Consider the following 14,182-nt stretch of genomic DNA (forward strand, 5'->3'; position numbering starts at 1 on the left):
TGTTGCCCTGCATAGCGTTCCGGCCAGCGGCCCGCCTCCCCTCCTCCCCATTGGCTCGCCTACCTTGGCAGGCACGCTCTGATTGGCCCTCCCGAACACCGATCAGAAGCTTGCTCCACTCACGGCAGGGGCTCTCTCGGGAGGCGGTGCCGAGCTCCGCGGGGCGGGCGGGCCCTTGCTGAGTGAGGGAGGGCGGAGGGTGGCGCTGGGGCCGCATCCCCATCCCCATCCCCATCCCCAGTGCTGCTGTGGGCCGCCCAGGGGTGCCGGGTCCCTCCCCAGGAGCCGCTCCCGAGGCGGCGAGGCCCGAGGCATGTGGGGGTGGGAGCGGCCGGCCGGGCGTGTGCAGGCCGGGGGGCCCCCTCGGAGTCGCCCCCGCTGCCCTGGAATACTGCTTAGCGACACGGGCTGGCTCCTTCGGAGGAACCTATCGGCATCTGCCGAGATGGTACTTGAGTTATTATGCGGTGGTCATGTAGCGTGTGACCCTGTGGCGTGTAGTGAACGTACTGTTGTCCAAAAAGCGGATTTGTCGCCCGTGTATCAATAATCACATGCTCAGGAGAGACATTGCTTATTTATTTTAGGGTTGCACAAGCCTAGGTGCTCAGTGGTCTCCCACAAATCAAGCACATGTGTCATCAGGACTTTCTGTGCTATATTTATACACAAATTTCGCAGAGTTAGTAGTTTTCCAAGTCACCCTCTAGGATGACTGGTTAGCAATTTATATACAGTTATAATACTGCTGACAAGATACTTCTGTGCATGCTCAGGGGAAGGGTCTTCACCTGCACAAGGGTCTTTTTGACCTACAGGTGTGATGTTTGGTATTATAATAAGGGTAATTGAGCTGAGGATACATGGGCCTTGAGTTTGCTTGCCCAGTTGGCAATGTAGCCTCTTCCAGGTCTAATTGTTGGGGGATGTCCTTGCTCGAAGAGGGATATCTACTTGTTCTTCTGATTAGGGATGCCGTTTGGCTTTAACATATACAATGATCATCTTTCTTGACCTAAGCATAATATTACTACATTGTTCTAAAAGTTTAACCTCCAACGGTATGGTATGCAGTGCTTCCATGCATCAGAAATGCTGGCATTACACCAGTCATGAAATGGAGATGTTACCCTGGAAAGTGTTTGCTCATTCCCTCAGCTGAATACACTAAACTAACCACATAAAGACTGTTCCAAACTGCTGTGCTCCATTGGTTTTGTTTCAGTGTTGTTTTCGGAGGAGTTGAAGAAAAAAATGCAGATTTAAGTTGTTCACCTCGTGGATCATGAGGGGCTGGGCTTGCTGGCATCACTTTTGTAGGAATTTCTGCCTGAAATGGCAAATAGGAAAGGATTTTTGACACTTGGCCATTTATGTCCCATTTTCTCTCCTCCTCAGCAGATGGCAGCAATGGCCTTTGTCTGACGGGAACCCTTTGTGTGTACATGCAATATCATTTACAGATTCACTTTTCAAGATTGAAAATGGTAATTTCGATTGAATTATAATTACTTTGGATCTTATTTATTTCTAAAACAATGCAAAGAAACTCCAGAACAGTTAGGTTTATTTGACTAGAAAACCTGAAAAAAATTACAGCTCACATTTTACTGAATATCTGAATATGTATTTAAATAAACCAAACCACACTTTACAATTGACAATAAGTGCAACCCCAGCTGCAACATAGTCTGATCTATTTTCCTTTGTAAGCAAATTATATTTTGGGGAGGAAACAACTTTTGAGACATTTTGTTCTCAGATGATGTAGCAAGTGCCTGTCACATTGGAAGGAACTGCAGTGAACTTGCTGAGCAGTCTCTCCTATTATGAAGTTCAGTGATGTTCTCTGGCAGTGCTGTACAGTACTTACACATTTTACCTGATGTTGCTGGTTACTTTAATTATTACATTGTTTCTGAGCGAGTTGGGGGTGTTCAGCCTGGAGAGGAGAAGGCTCTGGGGAGACCTTAGAGCGGCCTCCCAGTACTTAAAGGAGCTACAGGACAGGTGGGGAGGGACTCTTGATCAGGGGCTGTAGGGATAGGACGAGGGATAGTGGTTTTAAACTGAAAGGGAGAAGATTGAGATTAGATATAAGGAAAAAACTCTTCACTGTGAGGGCAGTGAGACACTGGCACAGGTTGCCCAGAGAAGCTGTGGCTGCCCCCTCCCTGGCAGGGTTCAAGGCCAGGTTGGACGGGGCTTTGGGCAACCTGGGCTAGTAGAAGGTGTCCCTGCCCATGGCAGGGGGTTGGAACTACACGATCTTTAGTGTCCCTTCCAACTCAAACCATTCTATGATTCTTTGTCTCATACCTTTTCATTACTTAGTCTGAGTTAAAGATTTGCCCTGTTCTCTTTATTCACACAGATTGTCATCAGTGTGATTATGGTTTAGTATTTATCCATCAGTATATGGTTATGGCCTCTATTATGTTTCCAAATATAGGCTCAAGGATACTCTTTTTAAGCAGCTAGGCCTCAATTTATACATATTGTCCAAAGGAGGGTATTCTTGCCATTTGGTAATGACTTGCAACTTTGACTTAGGGAAAACTGACAGTGAATTGATCTGGGCACAATCTGTATTTGTTGGTAGTATCTAGACTGACAGATCTGATGCCATCTGATATCTGAAGCAGTATCTTCACATTTTCTGCCCTCGATGCCATTACTTCTGCTTAAAAAGTGAGACAAAGGTCCTTACATTAAGGATTTTGTGGTGCCTCAAGATGTGAATTAATCCAGTGTTCTTTTCAGAAACATGTCCACACAGACTGAAATGTCACGAGTGTGAATGGCTTGCTCAGACCCAGGAGCCTGGGTACAGAAAGCTCTTATTCTTTGTGCAGAAATATCCTAATGAGCAGCCACGGTGGGCAGCTCAATGCAGAAAAAATGTAACAGGATAAGGTGGTTTGCCTGTGTGATGTTCAGTTTTCAGCTTGTATGCTTTAATTTAAAAACCCAGACAATTTAAAGAATGAAGACAATTTAAAAGTTGCCACCAGTCACCACTTTTCTACCGTGGAACTTAGTCTCCTCAGAGAGAAGGAGTGCTTTGGGTGCAGGCATTCAGCTGGGACTCTGGTAGTCTCAGAGTCAAACCAGCCATTCAAACTCTCTATATTAAGCTACAACATCTTTTGGGATCATCATGAATGTCTAAGAGACCTCTAATATTAATTCATAAAATCAAAATAGTTCACCACATTGTTTCTGTCATCAGCTGATGATCTTGTCAGTTGAGAATCTAAACAGTTCTGAGTAACGTATGATCAGCCAAGGGGATCCAAGATGGTTTATCTTTTTTCTTTTTTCTTTTTATTTTTTTTAACATGGTGGTTGTTTCTAAGTGCTACTTAAATGCAAATAATAATTTTGAAGAAGTGAAAGTACTCCAGGATGGAGATGCAGATCTTAACAAGGCACATTAATATGGAACTGAGAGTATGGTTTTCAAATACAGGCAAGGGTGCAGTTCCATGCTGCAACTGAAAAGTTTTTTCCTTCACTCTTCTCCCCTACTCTTTCTTCCTGTTCCTGCTCTCCTTTCTTCCTTCACTGCTCCTCCAGCCCCTACTTCTGGCTGTGCAGTCCTTTCTTCTCACTACTTTGTACCATCACTGTCAGGCATTGGATTGCAAAGTAAACTGATGAAACTTCAAACTCCACAGAAAACGTTACTGTAATTTTTCTGGATTAAGTTTTCAGCTCTTTCAGTGAGTTATGTGCTGTCTATCCTGTGAACATCAGGGTGAGCTTTTAAGAGAGTACTTATGCAGAAGGAAGAGAGAAGGTCAGGGAGATGGTGAACGGAATGGTTCTCCTTGTTTCTGTGTCAGCACGCTCTTAGCTTGTGTCAGATCATCTTGTTACATCATACCCTGAAAGACAGGCAAGGAAGAAAAAGCACCATCTCCAGACATGCACGAGAATCGAGAATACTCATATAGTAGGAGGTACTAACACACCTTTGGTTTTACTGGGCTTTCCAGACTTTGATTTCACATTCTTCTAACAAGAGCTGAGCATGATTCTCTAGTGCCTTGCACTCAGTGAACTGTTCAGCAAGTATGTTAAATGCTGTGACTTCAAATGGTAGAAGACAGTGGAGGGCCAAGCACTTGTTTTTCACATGATCTCTATGATCTTCTTGAGTCATTTTCCCAGTCTGTATATAGTGGCCAGGACAGAGGTGATATAACGTCAACAAATGAAAGAAGAAAAAAAGGTTTCAGTCTCATTCTTGGTAGCATGTCTGATTCTCAGAAGCCCCATGGATGACTCTTCCCAGCCTACGGGGAGCTGTTAACTTTTCTCTTTACAGTAGTTCCAAATGGGAAATTAAGAACGATGGTGAGTGTCATGTGTACCACTTTACAATTTGTGTTCTGGTACTTTTCAGCTCTTTTATGAAATGAGGACTCTATCCAGAACAAGCCTACCCCTGATAATACAACACAATTCCTACAGCATCTCCAAATTGTCCCCTCCAAATCCCCCTCCAAAGGGGAATGAACGGGATTCCCCTTCAGCAGATGGTGAACCTGTACAATGTTATTTTCTGCCTCAAAGACACAAAATCTTAATTCATTGCTTTAGTTAGGTTTATTTTCTTTTTCTTCATAACTAAGTTTAGGCAAATTGGCATGTTTCATTATCAGGCATTCCAATTCTGTAAATTCAGCAGCAGTGTGTACAGTGTGTGTCATTGCAGTATGCAAAGTTATTTTAGCAGAATTTCAATCCAAGCATTGTACAAGCACAGTAAATACAAATCCCATTTTCATGCATGGTCTTAGAACAGTGCTGCTCTCTTCTGTGATAGAACATATTTCTTCCAGTTTTGATTGCTATTGCATTCTAAATAGTAAATAGAAGTGTGGTGGGTTTTTGACATGTCTGAAAAATAACCCCAAAATGAAACTCTGTTCCAGTCTCTTGTTGGGTTTAGGTTGAGTGTTACCTCTTACAACCTAGTTAAGCAATGAGCTCAGGAAGTTCCTTTTTTGGTGATTGTTACAAGCTTTGTTGCAGGATATACCAGGGAGGAGGGGAAGAGAAAAGGGGCCTGTTGGGGGTGAAGGGGACTTCAGCAAGCTTTATGTCTGCATCTGCTGTAGTTAATTCTCATCTCCCTGTCTCCTGCTGTGGCTTTGTGAATTAATGAATTTGACAGTCAGAGCTGTGCTACCTTTTCTTTCTGACTCCCCAGACTAAAATATCAGCTGCAGCCTATTGCTTCACCTACTGGTGTAGGAAAGAAGTTTAATGTTCCCAGCATGTAAAAACTGGGGCACACCAATCTTCAGTGCACATGACAGTTTCTTGCTATACAGCCTATTACAAGATTCAAACAGATTCAAATCTTGTCACAGAGCCTACATGGTTATTTAGCAATGAAACAGGTATCTCACTACTGGTTAATAAATTGACATGGATCAAAATCCAGGCACATTTTGGTAGAACCAGCCAGCACGCTTTCCTATGCTTACAGTCTTAATGTTGTTTCTGGAAGCAACCCCCTACCTGATTTTTAAGCCAGATGTTAATGCTGGGTCTTTACTTGGTCTGTGGTGGCTGTCAATTCTGACTTGTAAATGAACATGTCTCAAAAAACATGTGCATGGCATGAAGAAATAGTCCCTATCCAGCCATCAGCAACCTGGGTAGCTGCAAACATGTCATATTGCCAGAATAAACTGTGGGATTTGCAGCACTGCAGTTTTGCCAGCAGTAAGCCACACCTTTGTCTTCAGAAGGAAATACTGACAGACAGGAACCATAGTAGGCAGTCACTAAAAGAAAAGGAGCCGGAACAAATTCCCAGTTTGGGTATGACCCAATGAAACTAGGTTTTCCTTTCTGCATTTTTGCCTAAGAGAGAACAGCTGAGTAAAGGATTATTTGTACTGTCATCACAGAAGAGCCTGTCCTAACCCTGTGCAAGTTCACTGGTATAAAACATGTTCTCTATATTACAGCCCATGTCAGTAAGCCTGGGAGTGATTCGCTTCAGGCATTCAAATGATGGATAATTCACTACATCCTCCAAGCAGATGCTCAGAACAAGGCATCTACTTTCCCAGGGGTCCCAAACAGTTCACAGGAGAATCTTGCCCTGGTTCTATGAGAGCAATTCCCTTGGTCACTGGGAGCAGTGTGAGTGGATTCAAAGGTGCAGTTGTAAGACCTAGAGGAAGGCTGGATGCATCTGGCTCATAAAGACCAGGCTAATTCTTTCCTTTTTCTGCAGCTTTCTGTCTTGTTCTCTGAGTCTACTGGAGACATGTTTATTGGGGTGATAATGACCTGCCAAAGACAGCTGAGTAACCTGAATAGAGTTTCTCACACTCTAAAAAAGCTAAGTAGCAAAATGGGTTGAATTCTGGACTCTTGGAAGTTGAATGATAATCATCCTATTGAACAGCTGGTGAAAAGAAAGAGCTGGCACCCAGGCAGTAAACCTGGCCCAAATACTATGTGACAGAACTGTACAGGTTGTTTTATGAGAGTGAAGGTACAGTTGCAGCCTTCTGGCCTGTTTTTTACAAAAACAAAAACTATCTATATTTAACTTTATAAATTTCTCTGCCGCCTTCGGACATAAGCATTGGTATCAGAGCAGGATGTGCGGGTGGGGAGATTTCCACAGTCTGCAGTAATAAAAGTGTGAACTGCATAATCTGGGTAAATCCCCTAAGAAAAAATCCAATCCCTAAAATAACGTTTTTCAGAGCAGAAATAAAGCAGTTTGCAGGAAGTAGCAAGGGAAGAACAAAGGTCATTAAAAGAAAAAAAAGGAGGCCATTCAGGCCACAATCGGTAAGAAATAAATATCTGTAACCTCAACTTGCCCAGCACAGAGGAGTATTTAGTGCACACAGCTGTTCAAACTTAAGTCTGAAAAACTGAAAATATTTCCATTTTTTCTGGCATACAGATGGAAAAGTGTCAAATGGTACATGATAGCAGGCTTTATAAAGGCACCTAAGCAGAGAAGATGTAGGATACCTAACAAAGTTCATCAGGCTTTGTCTCCCCACCTTAAGGGATCAGCTTACAGAGGTTTTAGGATACTTAGGACAGTTCTATTTAATTCCTTTCTATTAAGTATACAGAATATCAGTACCATGCAATATCTAGTGGTGCCAAAAGCCTTGAACAAAAGGAGTGTGCTCATACATTCAGCATATCACTGCACCATCATACACGGTCAGGTTCCAGAAGCGAGATACTTGTCTTAGTGGGATATTCCACCTGACTAAAGGAGCCTTTTCAGGAAGGCTATGCAGTTTGTATATAGAGCTCTGCAGACTTGTCCTTACATCTTCCAGCTCTGGAGCCAACTTGGTCCTAGACGAGTGGAATATTTTTAACTAACTATAACTATCCATCTCCTACTCTACTGTAGAAGGGTCCTGAAGCCCTTCAACGACTGAGGCTTTGTTTAAAAGTGTCATAACATGTTAAGCACCCAAGTGGATGATGACATATGATTTATGTCTATAGTTCACATCTAGAAAGGAACAAAGAATTTTATTTTTAAATTGGAAAAGAAATCATGATAGTTGAAATTAAATAAAATTCAAATACATATATGCAGGTTACTCTCATAAATTTATAATTAAATATGAATACAATTCTTAGACTATATATTTTTCTATATACATGTCAACGTGGCTATATATATTCATTAGACTTAGAGAGCGTTCATCTTATGGTTTTGGCTTGCTACACTCAGATATTTGTGTGTTTGCTACACATGGGGTTTGAGATTAATGTGAAAAAGGAATATGAAAGGGTAGATCTGTGGCAAGAGTGGATACAAAAATACTTCAGTCCCTACCTTCCTTGCCAGCACAACAGCGAAGAGTGATCAGCTGATAAAAGTATTGCAAAACAGAAATACTTAGCAGCTCTCATTTGAAATCAATTCCTGTGTTTATATCAATGGCACCTAAATCTGGCTGAGTTGACTTGTTTCCTTCCTTACAGTCATTCTGATTGTTTTCCCTGTTGGATATCTTAGCTGGCCCATCATCACTTTGAACTCACCATGGAAAACTCATTATGGCTGATCTTGCCCCCTAAATCCTGCTAGTTCTAACATAACTACCAAATTCCTTACCACTTCAGGCCAAAATCTGTGATTTTCTTAAAACTGTGTGTCTCTGTACACGTGTTGTATCAAATTTGTACCTTCTCTTCCGCAGCAGCTCAGCCTGTTCAGTTCTCCCACATGCAGAGCCAAATAAATCTCATTTGCTCCTCGTTTCTCTCTTGACCTTCTTAGGATCTTCCCATCAGATCTCCTACAACACATCACATCATGTTTACACCAAATGAAGTGCAGTTGCCACTTCAGAGAGCCCTCTCTCTGAACATTTGATCAAATCGCTCCCCTCTTCGTGTCCCTCCACTAACTCATCTCTTATCTCATGACGAAATCAAGCTGCCAGTCACTACATTCAAAGAATTTCTTAGCTCTCCCCTCACTACTTACCACCCTTGCTGAATCTCTTCTCCCCCCACATCCTCTCACCTCCAGCATCATTTCTCCCCTCAGAGGTCTACATGTTGGCGTCTCATCTCTTTGCTGTCCTGTGTGCCTTGCTTTTTCTGCAAAGCTGCAATGCCACACCCTTGCATTTCTATTTATATTAAATTTTCTGAGAAGACAACATGTACATCTCTGCCAACAGACTGCAACCCCCCCTTGGCCCAAACTACAAAGACTTTTGAGAAAGTTCTTAACACACACTACAGTTAGTGCAAAGAAAAGACTAGAAGGAATAAGATAGTCCTAAATAAGTGTTCATAGATAAAAATGCAATGGCATTACAAACTGTGATTATAAATTCATCTGTGCTGACACAAATCAAGCAAAATGCTATTAAGATCAACAGCCTTTTGGGGGGGATTCACAGCTGCTAGCAGAGTGAATTCCATACAGTTTGTCAGGGCACTCTACTGTCCATGTTTTGGTTCATTTCCTGATTTTGTCTGGGATAGAGATATTTTTTTATTTATTTTTTAGTAGCTAGAAGAGTGCTGTGCTTTGGATCCAGTATGGGATTTGGTAAGAGAAGAATATTGACAATGCACTGATGTTTTCAGTTGTTGCTAAGAAATGAAGGACTTTTCAACTTCCTATGTCCTGCTAGTGTGCAGGTGCACAAGAAGCTGGGAGGGGGCACAGCCAGAGCAACGGACCCAAACTGGCCAATGAAATATTCCATATCATGCAGTGTGATGCTCAGTATATAGGTGAGGTTGGCTGGGAAGCTCGCTCTCACCTCCAGGACTGCGGTTTCAGGATTCTCTCTTCCCTGGGATCATTAGCAAGGAATATCGGTCAGTGGGTGGTGAGCAATCACGTTGTGCATTACTAGTTTGTATTTTCTATTATTACTACTATTATTATTATTATTATTTTAATTTTATTTTATTTCAATTAGTAATTATTATTTTTTTTTAATCTCAGCCTGCCTTTACCCCTCCAACTCACTCACCCATTGCCTGGAGTAGGGGAGCATGAGTGAGCGGCTGCATGGTGTTTGGCTGCTGGCCTGGCTTAAACCACAGCAGTTTATTACTGACAAGAAAGGATCTCTGAGCATAATTTAAGCCAGCAAGCATGAGGAAAATTATGTGCACACAGAAATGGTCCTGTATTTTAGAAGTGCAAACACCTAAACAAGGTCTGGAAGTACCTGGATACCTGCTGTTTACACAGAGTACAATTTTAGAAAAATCACAGCAGACTCTGCATTTTTTATATATGTGCATTGCATGAGGCAAACTGTTTTGTAGAATTGGGAAATTTAGCCCAAGTATTGATCCTAGTCTACAAATAGATATGAAATCCCCCTTGGCAGCCCTGATGATTTTTCGGGAGATCACAGACTTGTGTCATCTTTCTTGTTCAACCACAAGAGTTCATTCGAACTCAGTAACTGCCAAGAAATGAAACACAGCTTTGCTAGACTTGTGCACAATGAATGTTTAAATACATGCTTAGTCTCCTTTTCAGCAAGACCCCCACATAGAGAGAGAGAGAGAGAGAGAGAGAGAGAGAGAGAGAGAGAGATAGGGATCAATGGCATAACAGCTTGTTTGTCCTTGTTTCTGTTCCATGATACTGCATTGCCTTTAGCAAATTCTCGTAGAGATCTGTATGTCAAGTGCTATCTTTAAGTTGTAGTTTTATGGCAAATGCAGGTTCTCAGCATTGAACAAAATTGGTAAGGAACGTTTGGAGATTCCTGGAACATGCTGCCTAAACAATATACCATAAACCAGCAAGGAAGGAATATACCACCTCTTATTTTTGGAGCGATAACCAGTACAACCTGTTGAGAAATATGATTCCCAAGTCTGTCTACAAACTGCCCTGTAAAATCCCAGTCTTCATTTAACCAGAGATTGCAATTCTGATATTTGTTCAGATTTTTTTTTTCTCATGAACTGAATTTTAAATAATGAAGTATCTTCTTCGGAGCTTGGAAACAATTCTAAAAGTATGTCAGCAATAGGGAGCTATCTCTTTATACTCTAATGAAACACTGAACTAAAGCCAAAAGTCAGCACTGGTAAATAATTTAGATTAAAATAATTTTTGGAAATACCTAATTAATGAAAATACCTTGGAGTTTCCCCACATTCCACCCAGGCTTCATCTCTCCAATACTCAATAGTAGCAGCAATACACTTATACATCACTAATAAAAAAACTTTAAAAAATTAAAAATGGAAGAGCAGAGAAAAACAAATTGCATTTGTTTTAAAATATAACAGTGTTGTTGTACTGAGTGCATTAGGTACATATTAATTCTCTTATATTCATATATTTTGCCTGGTGCAGAATGCCCTGAATGGTGCCCTGAAGTCCTGAGGAGAACAGTTGAGCTTGGTTTGATGTTTGTGCTGGCTTCACTGCTGATTACACTAAGTCTTGATTGCATCTGCAGAGGGCATGTTGTGCCTGTGCGTCCTGGAACATCCATTCACAGACTAATTAGACTGCTCCTGAAGCAGCTGGTAATCAGTAAATAGTAACCAATGATAATTAATTAGCTATCACTTATTGTAATCATTTGTTTTCAGTTTAAATATCTAATGACTACAAATATTAATCATTCCTTACATGAGTATATCCTGGATATAATTTTCTTTGCTTACATGGTAGGAATTTTCGTGTTATGTGGGAAACTTCCTCAAAATAAGTAGTATGAATTCTCTGAGACACACAGTCAACTGTTAAATACGCTAAATGGGAAGGCACCATTCCTTTGAAAAAGAAATATGAATGCATCACCTACTTGTAAAAGGACAGGAGAGACAAACATCCTGTACATCCACATTCAGTGTGTGCATTTATAACTGTATTTACTAAATGGGCGAGTAGGAGACCAATGCTTAATCATGCCACACCTCTTTTTAATTAATCCTTAATCATTCACTCACATCTACTGGATGTCCCTCAAGTGTTATTTTTTCCACAACATTTACCTTAGCGTATATTTCAACATATACTGTTCATTTTGTGACTTCAGAGAGGATGTGGTTATGGTTTGACAGAAAGGAAGCTTTGCTGTAGATGGGAAGATAAAGCTCAAAGCACCTACACAACCTTTTGAACACTTTTTTTTTTTTTTTTTAATTAACTGTCTTCCTTCTTGTGTCTCTTTCTTGGACGGGCACTCAGCACAGAGGGCAGGTATCCCATGTCCTGGGAGAGGACCATTCTTGGCTCAGCCATGAATAACTGTGTGCTCCTGGAGGAACTGCTGATCAAAAAATCCCAGCAGAAGAGAAGGACTTCACCCTCCAACTTTAAAGTGCGCTTCTTTGTCTTAACCAAATCCAAGTTGGCTTACTATGAACACCGCCATGGGGTACGTCAGCCATTTTCTCTCTCATAATAGAGTAATGGAGGGAAGGATAAAAGTTGTTAAATGAAGAGAAGGATGCTAATGGAGGGAAGGATGATTTTTTAAAAATTTTATTAGCATTTTGCATCCTTACTATAGCACCATTCGCTGACAAATGTAGAATGGTCAAGTGAGTCATTTAGAATTTCTGGTCAGTGGGCATTTGGTGTGCATGGAGGAATAAGAGTATCTTGCAATTTTATAGAAAGGATCTAGTTTTGTTGTAGAAATTTAGAATGGGCTGTTATAACCAATGTGTGTAACAGCTGCATGAGCATGTGCCTGGCAGTTCACATGAGTACAGGGGTGACCTGGAGTGGTGTATTGCAAAGATCACAAGTGTACCCTAATTACATCTGTGAAAAAAAGTCATCCACAGATCTTCATTCTCTCATTCTTTTCTTCAGAGCAGCAGACTGATGGCTGGTAGGAGACTAGTGTTGCATTTTAAAATAAATTCAGCTGCCACGTGTAACATACCTAGTCTTCAGTTAGCTTCAGAAGGGATGAGATCTGTGCTCAGACTAGGCATTGTTTCCCCAAGCTTGCATTTCCCTGATTTACTAAATATGAAAAAAAAGTAGAATTCAGTCTGCACACCCCATTGTGCTAAGTGTTCTGGTGAAGTGAGAATTATTTCCTTCTTGTGTTTAGATGGATGTTTGCTGAGCCTCATTATGGTTTTAAATAATATTGCTTGTTTTCCAACAGGCACTCAATATGCTGTTAATCCATTATGTTTAGAGACTGTTACTGTACGCAGAGCAGAAAGGGGATTGTGCTGCCTTGCTATCCAGCACTGGCAACTTCAGACCATCTGATCTTGCTCAGTCACAGGAAATTAATTTTAAACTGAACCCAACAAGAAAAGCCAAGTAATATGTGCCCCTGTATTTTTTCATAACCCAGTTGAGGTTGGATACCAGCTTTAAGGGCCAACAGTAATTTCTACTTGCAAGTTATTTCTTTCAAATATGCCCAACAAAATGTTTTTCTAGCTTTTACTTTATACTCTGTGTTTTTCTTACCTCCATATTTACACAGGATAATATTTATTGCTGCATACTGTGTCTATATTTGGTCTGAAACTCTCTTTGTCTGCTCTCCAAACTCTTTCAGTGAAGATTTTAAAATACATTATAACTATTCCACTTAATTATTCTGGATTGAATTTTCAACAGCATCTAGTGATTCTGCTGTAGATACTTAGAGAAGTCTTCACAGCTAGTTTTGTTTGGTGTTTTCTGAGTCTTGGTGGACTTGAGATGAATTCAACATATGCTTTGCCTAGATGCTTTTTCAGAATTGCAGTAGGTGTCCATTGGCATCTTTAGACACTGAAATAGTTTGGAAAATCTGATTCGGTGACTTTCAGTGGGGCATAGATTTCATACGCTATGTGTATCTGGAAATTTTCTCCCCTAGGCTTTCTAAAGGTCAATTAGGCAAGATGAAGGTTTGGTATATTATCTACTTTATGTTACATATTATGTATTTTACACATGCGCATATTATATATGTGTAGACATGTATATGTAAACACACATGTAACTTTAAGCCCTTATACACATTTGAGGGGTGGTGAGTATATCTGTAATTACAGGGCTGATTTTCCATGAAACATTTATTTTTTTCTGACACAAACTGTCAAAATCAGTTTGTTACATGAACAGAAGAACTTCATACGAAATTGGGAAAAAAGAGTTTGTCCTGTGAAATACTCCCAGAACCAATCCTCAGCCTTTTCAGTAATCTTCCCCAAACTTAGACCGTGCTGGTGAGACCTCCGTGGAGTCAGGTTATTCTAGAGAGGAAAGCTCAAGGCAGCCCATGCAAGCATCATCTTGGTTTGCGCTGAGAATGGAGTGAACCCCCAGCAACTGAGTTTGCAGATAGTGAAGGGAAAATTATGGTACCTGCCAAACACACAGGCTATGTCCATCCCCATGAGTGACCCAGGACCGGGGAGCATGCTCAGGCATTGAAATCAGTGATCTGTGGTGCTCATTCTATAGCACAGGCCCTGGCACAGGTTTGGCTCTGCTCCACAGGGACTCTCTCACATAATTTGTGGGGTTGGCACAGGCTGTCACCATTGCTAGCAGACAGTTTGCATATTGTCCCCCTGCTCTGGAGGTTTAGGGCAGAGCAGTAGGGACACAACTTTCTGTACCAGCTGGCTGCTGTGATGCGGAGTATCCTCAGGCATGCATACTGCACCATATAGATGGGCTCAGCAG

General features: G+C 41.2%; 1 protein-coding gene across 2 annotated transcripts in view; it reads left to right on the forward strand.

Annotated features, from left to right (window-relative positions):
• The first annotated feature begins 11,735 nt into the window (after nucleotides 1-11,735).
• ITK (IL2 inducible T cell kinase) overlaps nucleotides 11,736-14,182 on the forward strand; it is a 33,667-nt gene continuing 31,220 nt past the window's right edge. Inside the window, exon 1 of one of the 2 annotated variants that reach the window (XM_026858138.1) lies at nucleotides 11,736-11,906. In XM_026858138.1, coding sequence (XP_026713939.1) covers nucleotides 11,736-11,906 — 171 coding nt within the window. The remainder of the gene's footprint in view (nucleotides 11,907-14,182) is intronic. The other variant, XM_026858139.1, reaches the window with a different exon arrangement.

Source organism: Athene cunicularia (genome assembly GCF_003259725.1).
Source record: "Athene cunicularia isolate RWA chromosome 13 unlocalized genomic scaffold, athCun1 chr13_part1, whole genome shotgun sequence".
NCBI lineage: Eukaryota > Metazoa > Chordata > Aves > Strigiformes > Strigidae > Athene > Athene cunicularia.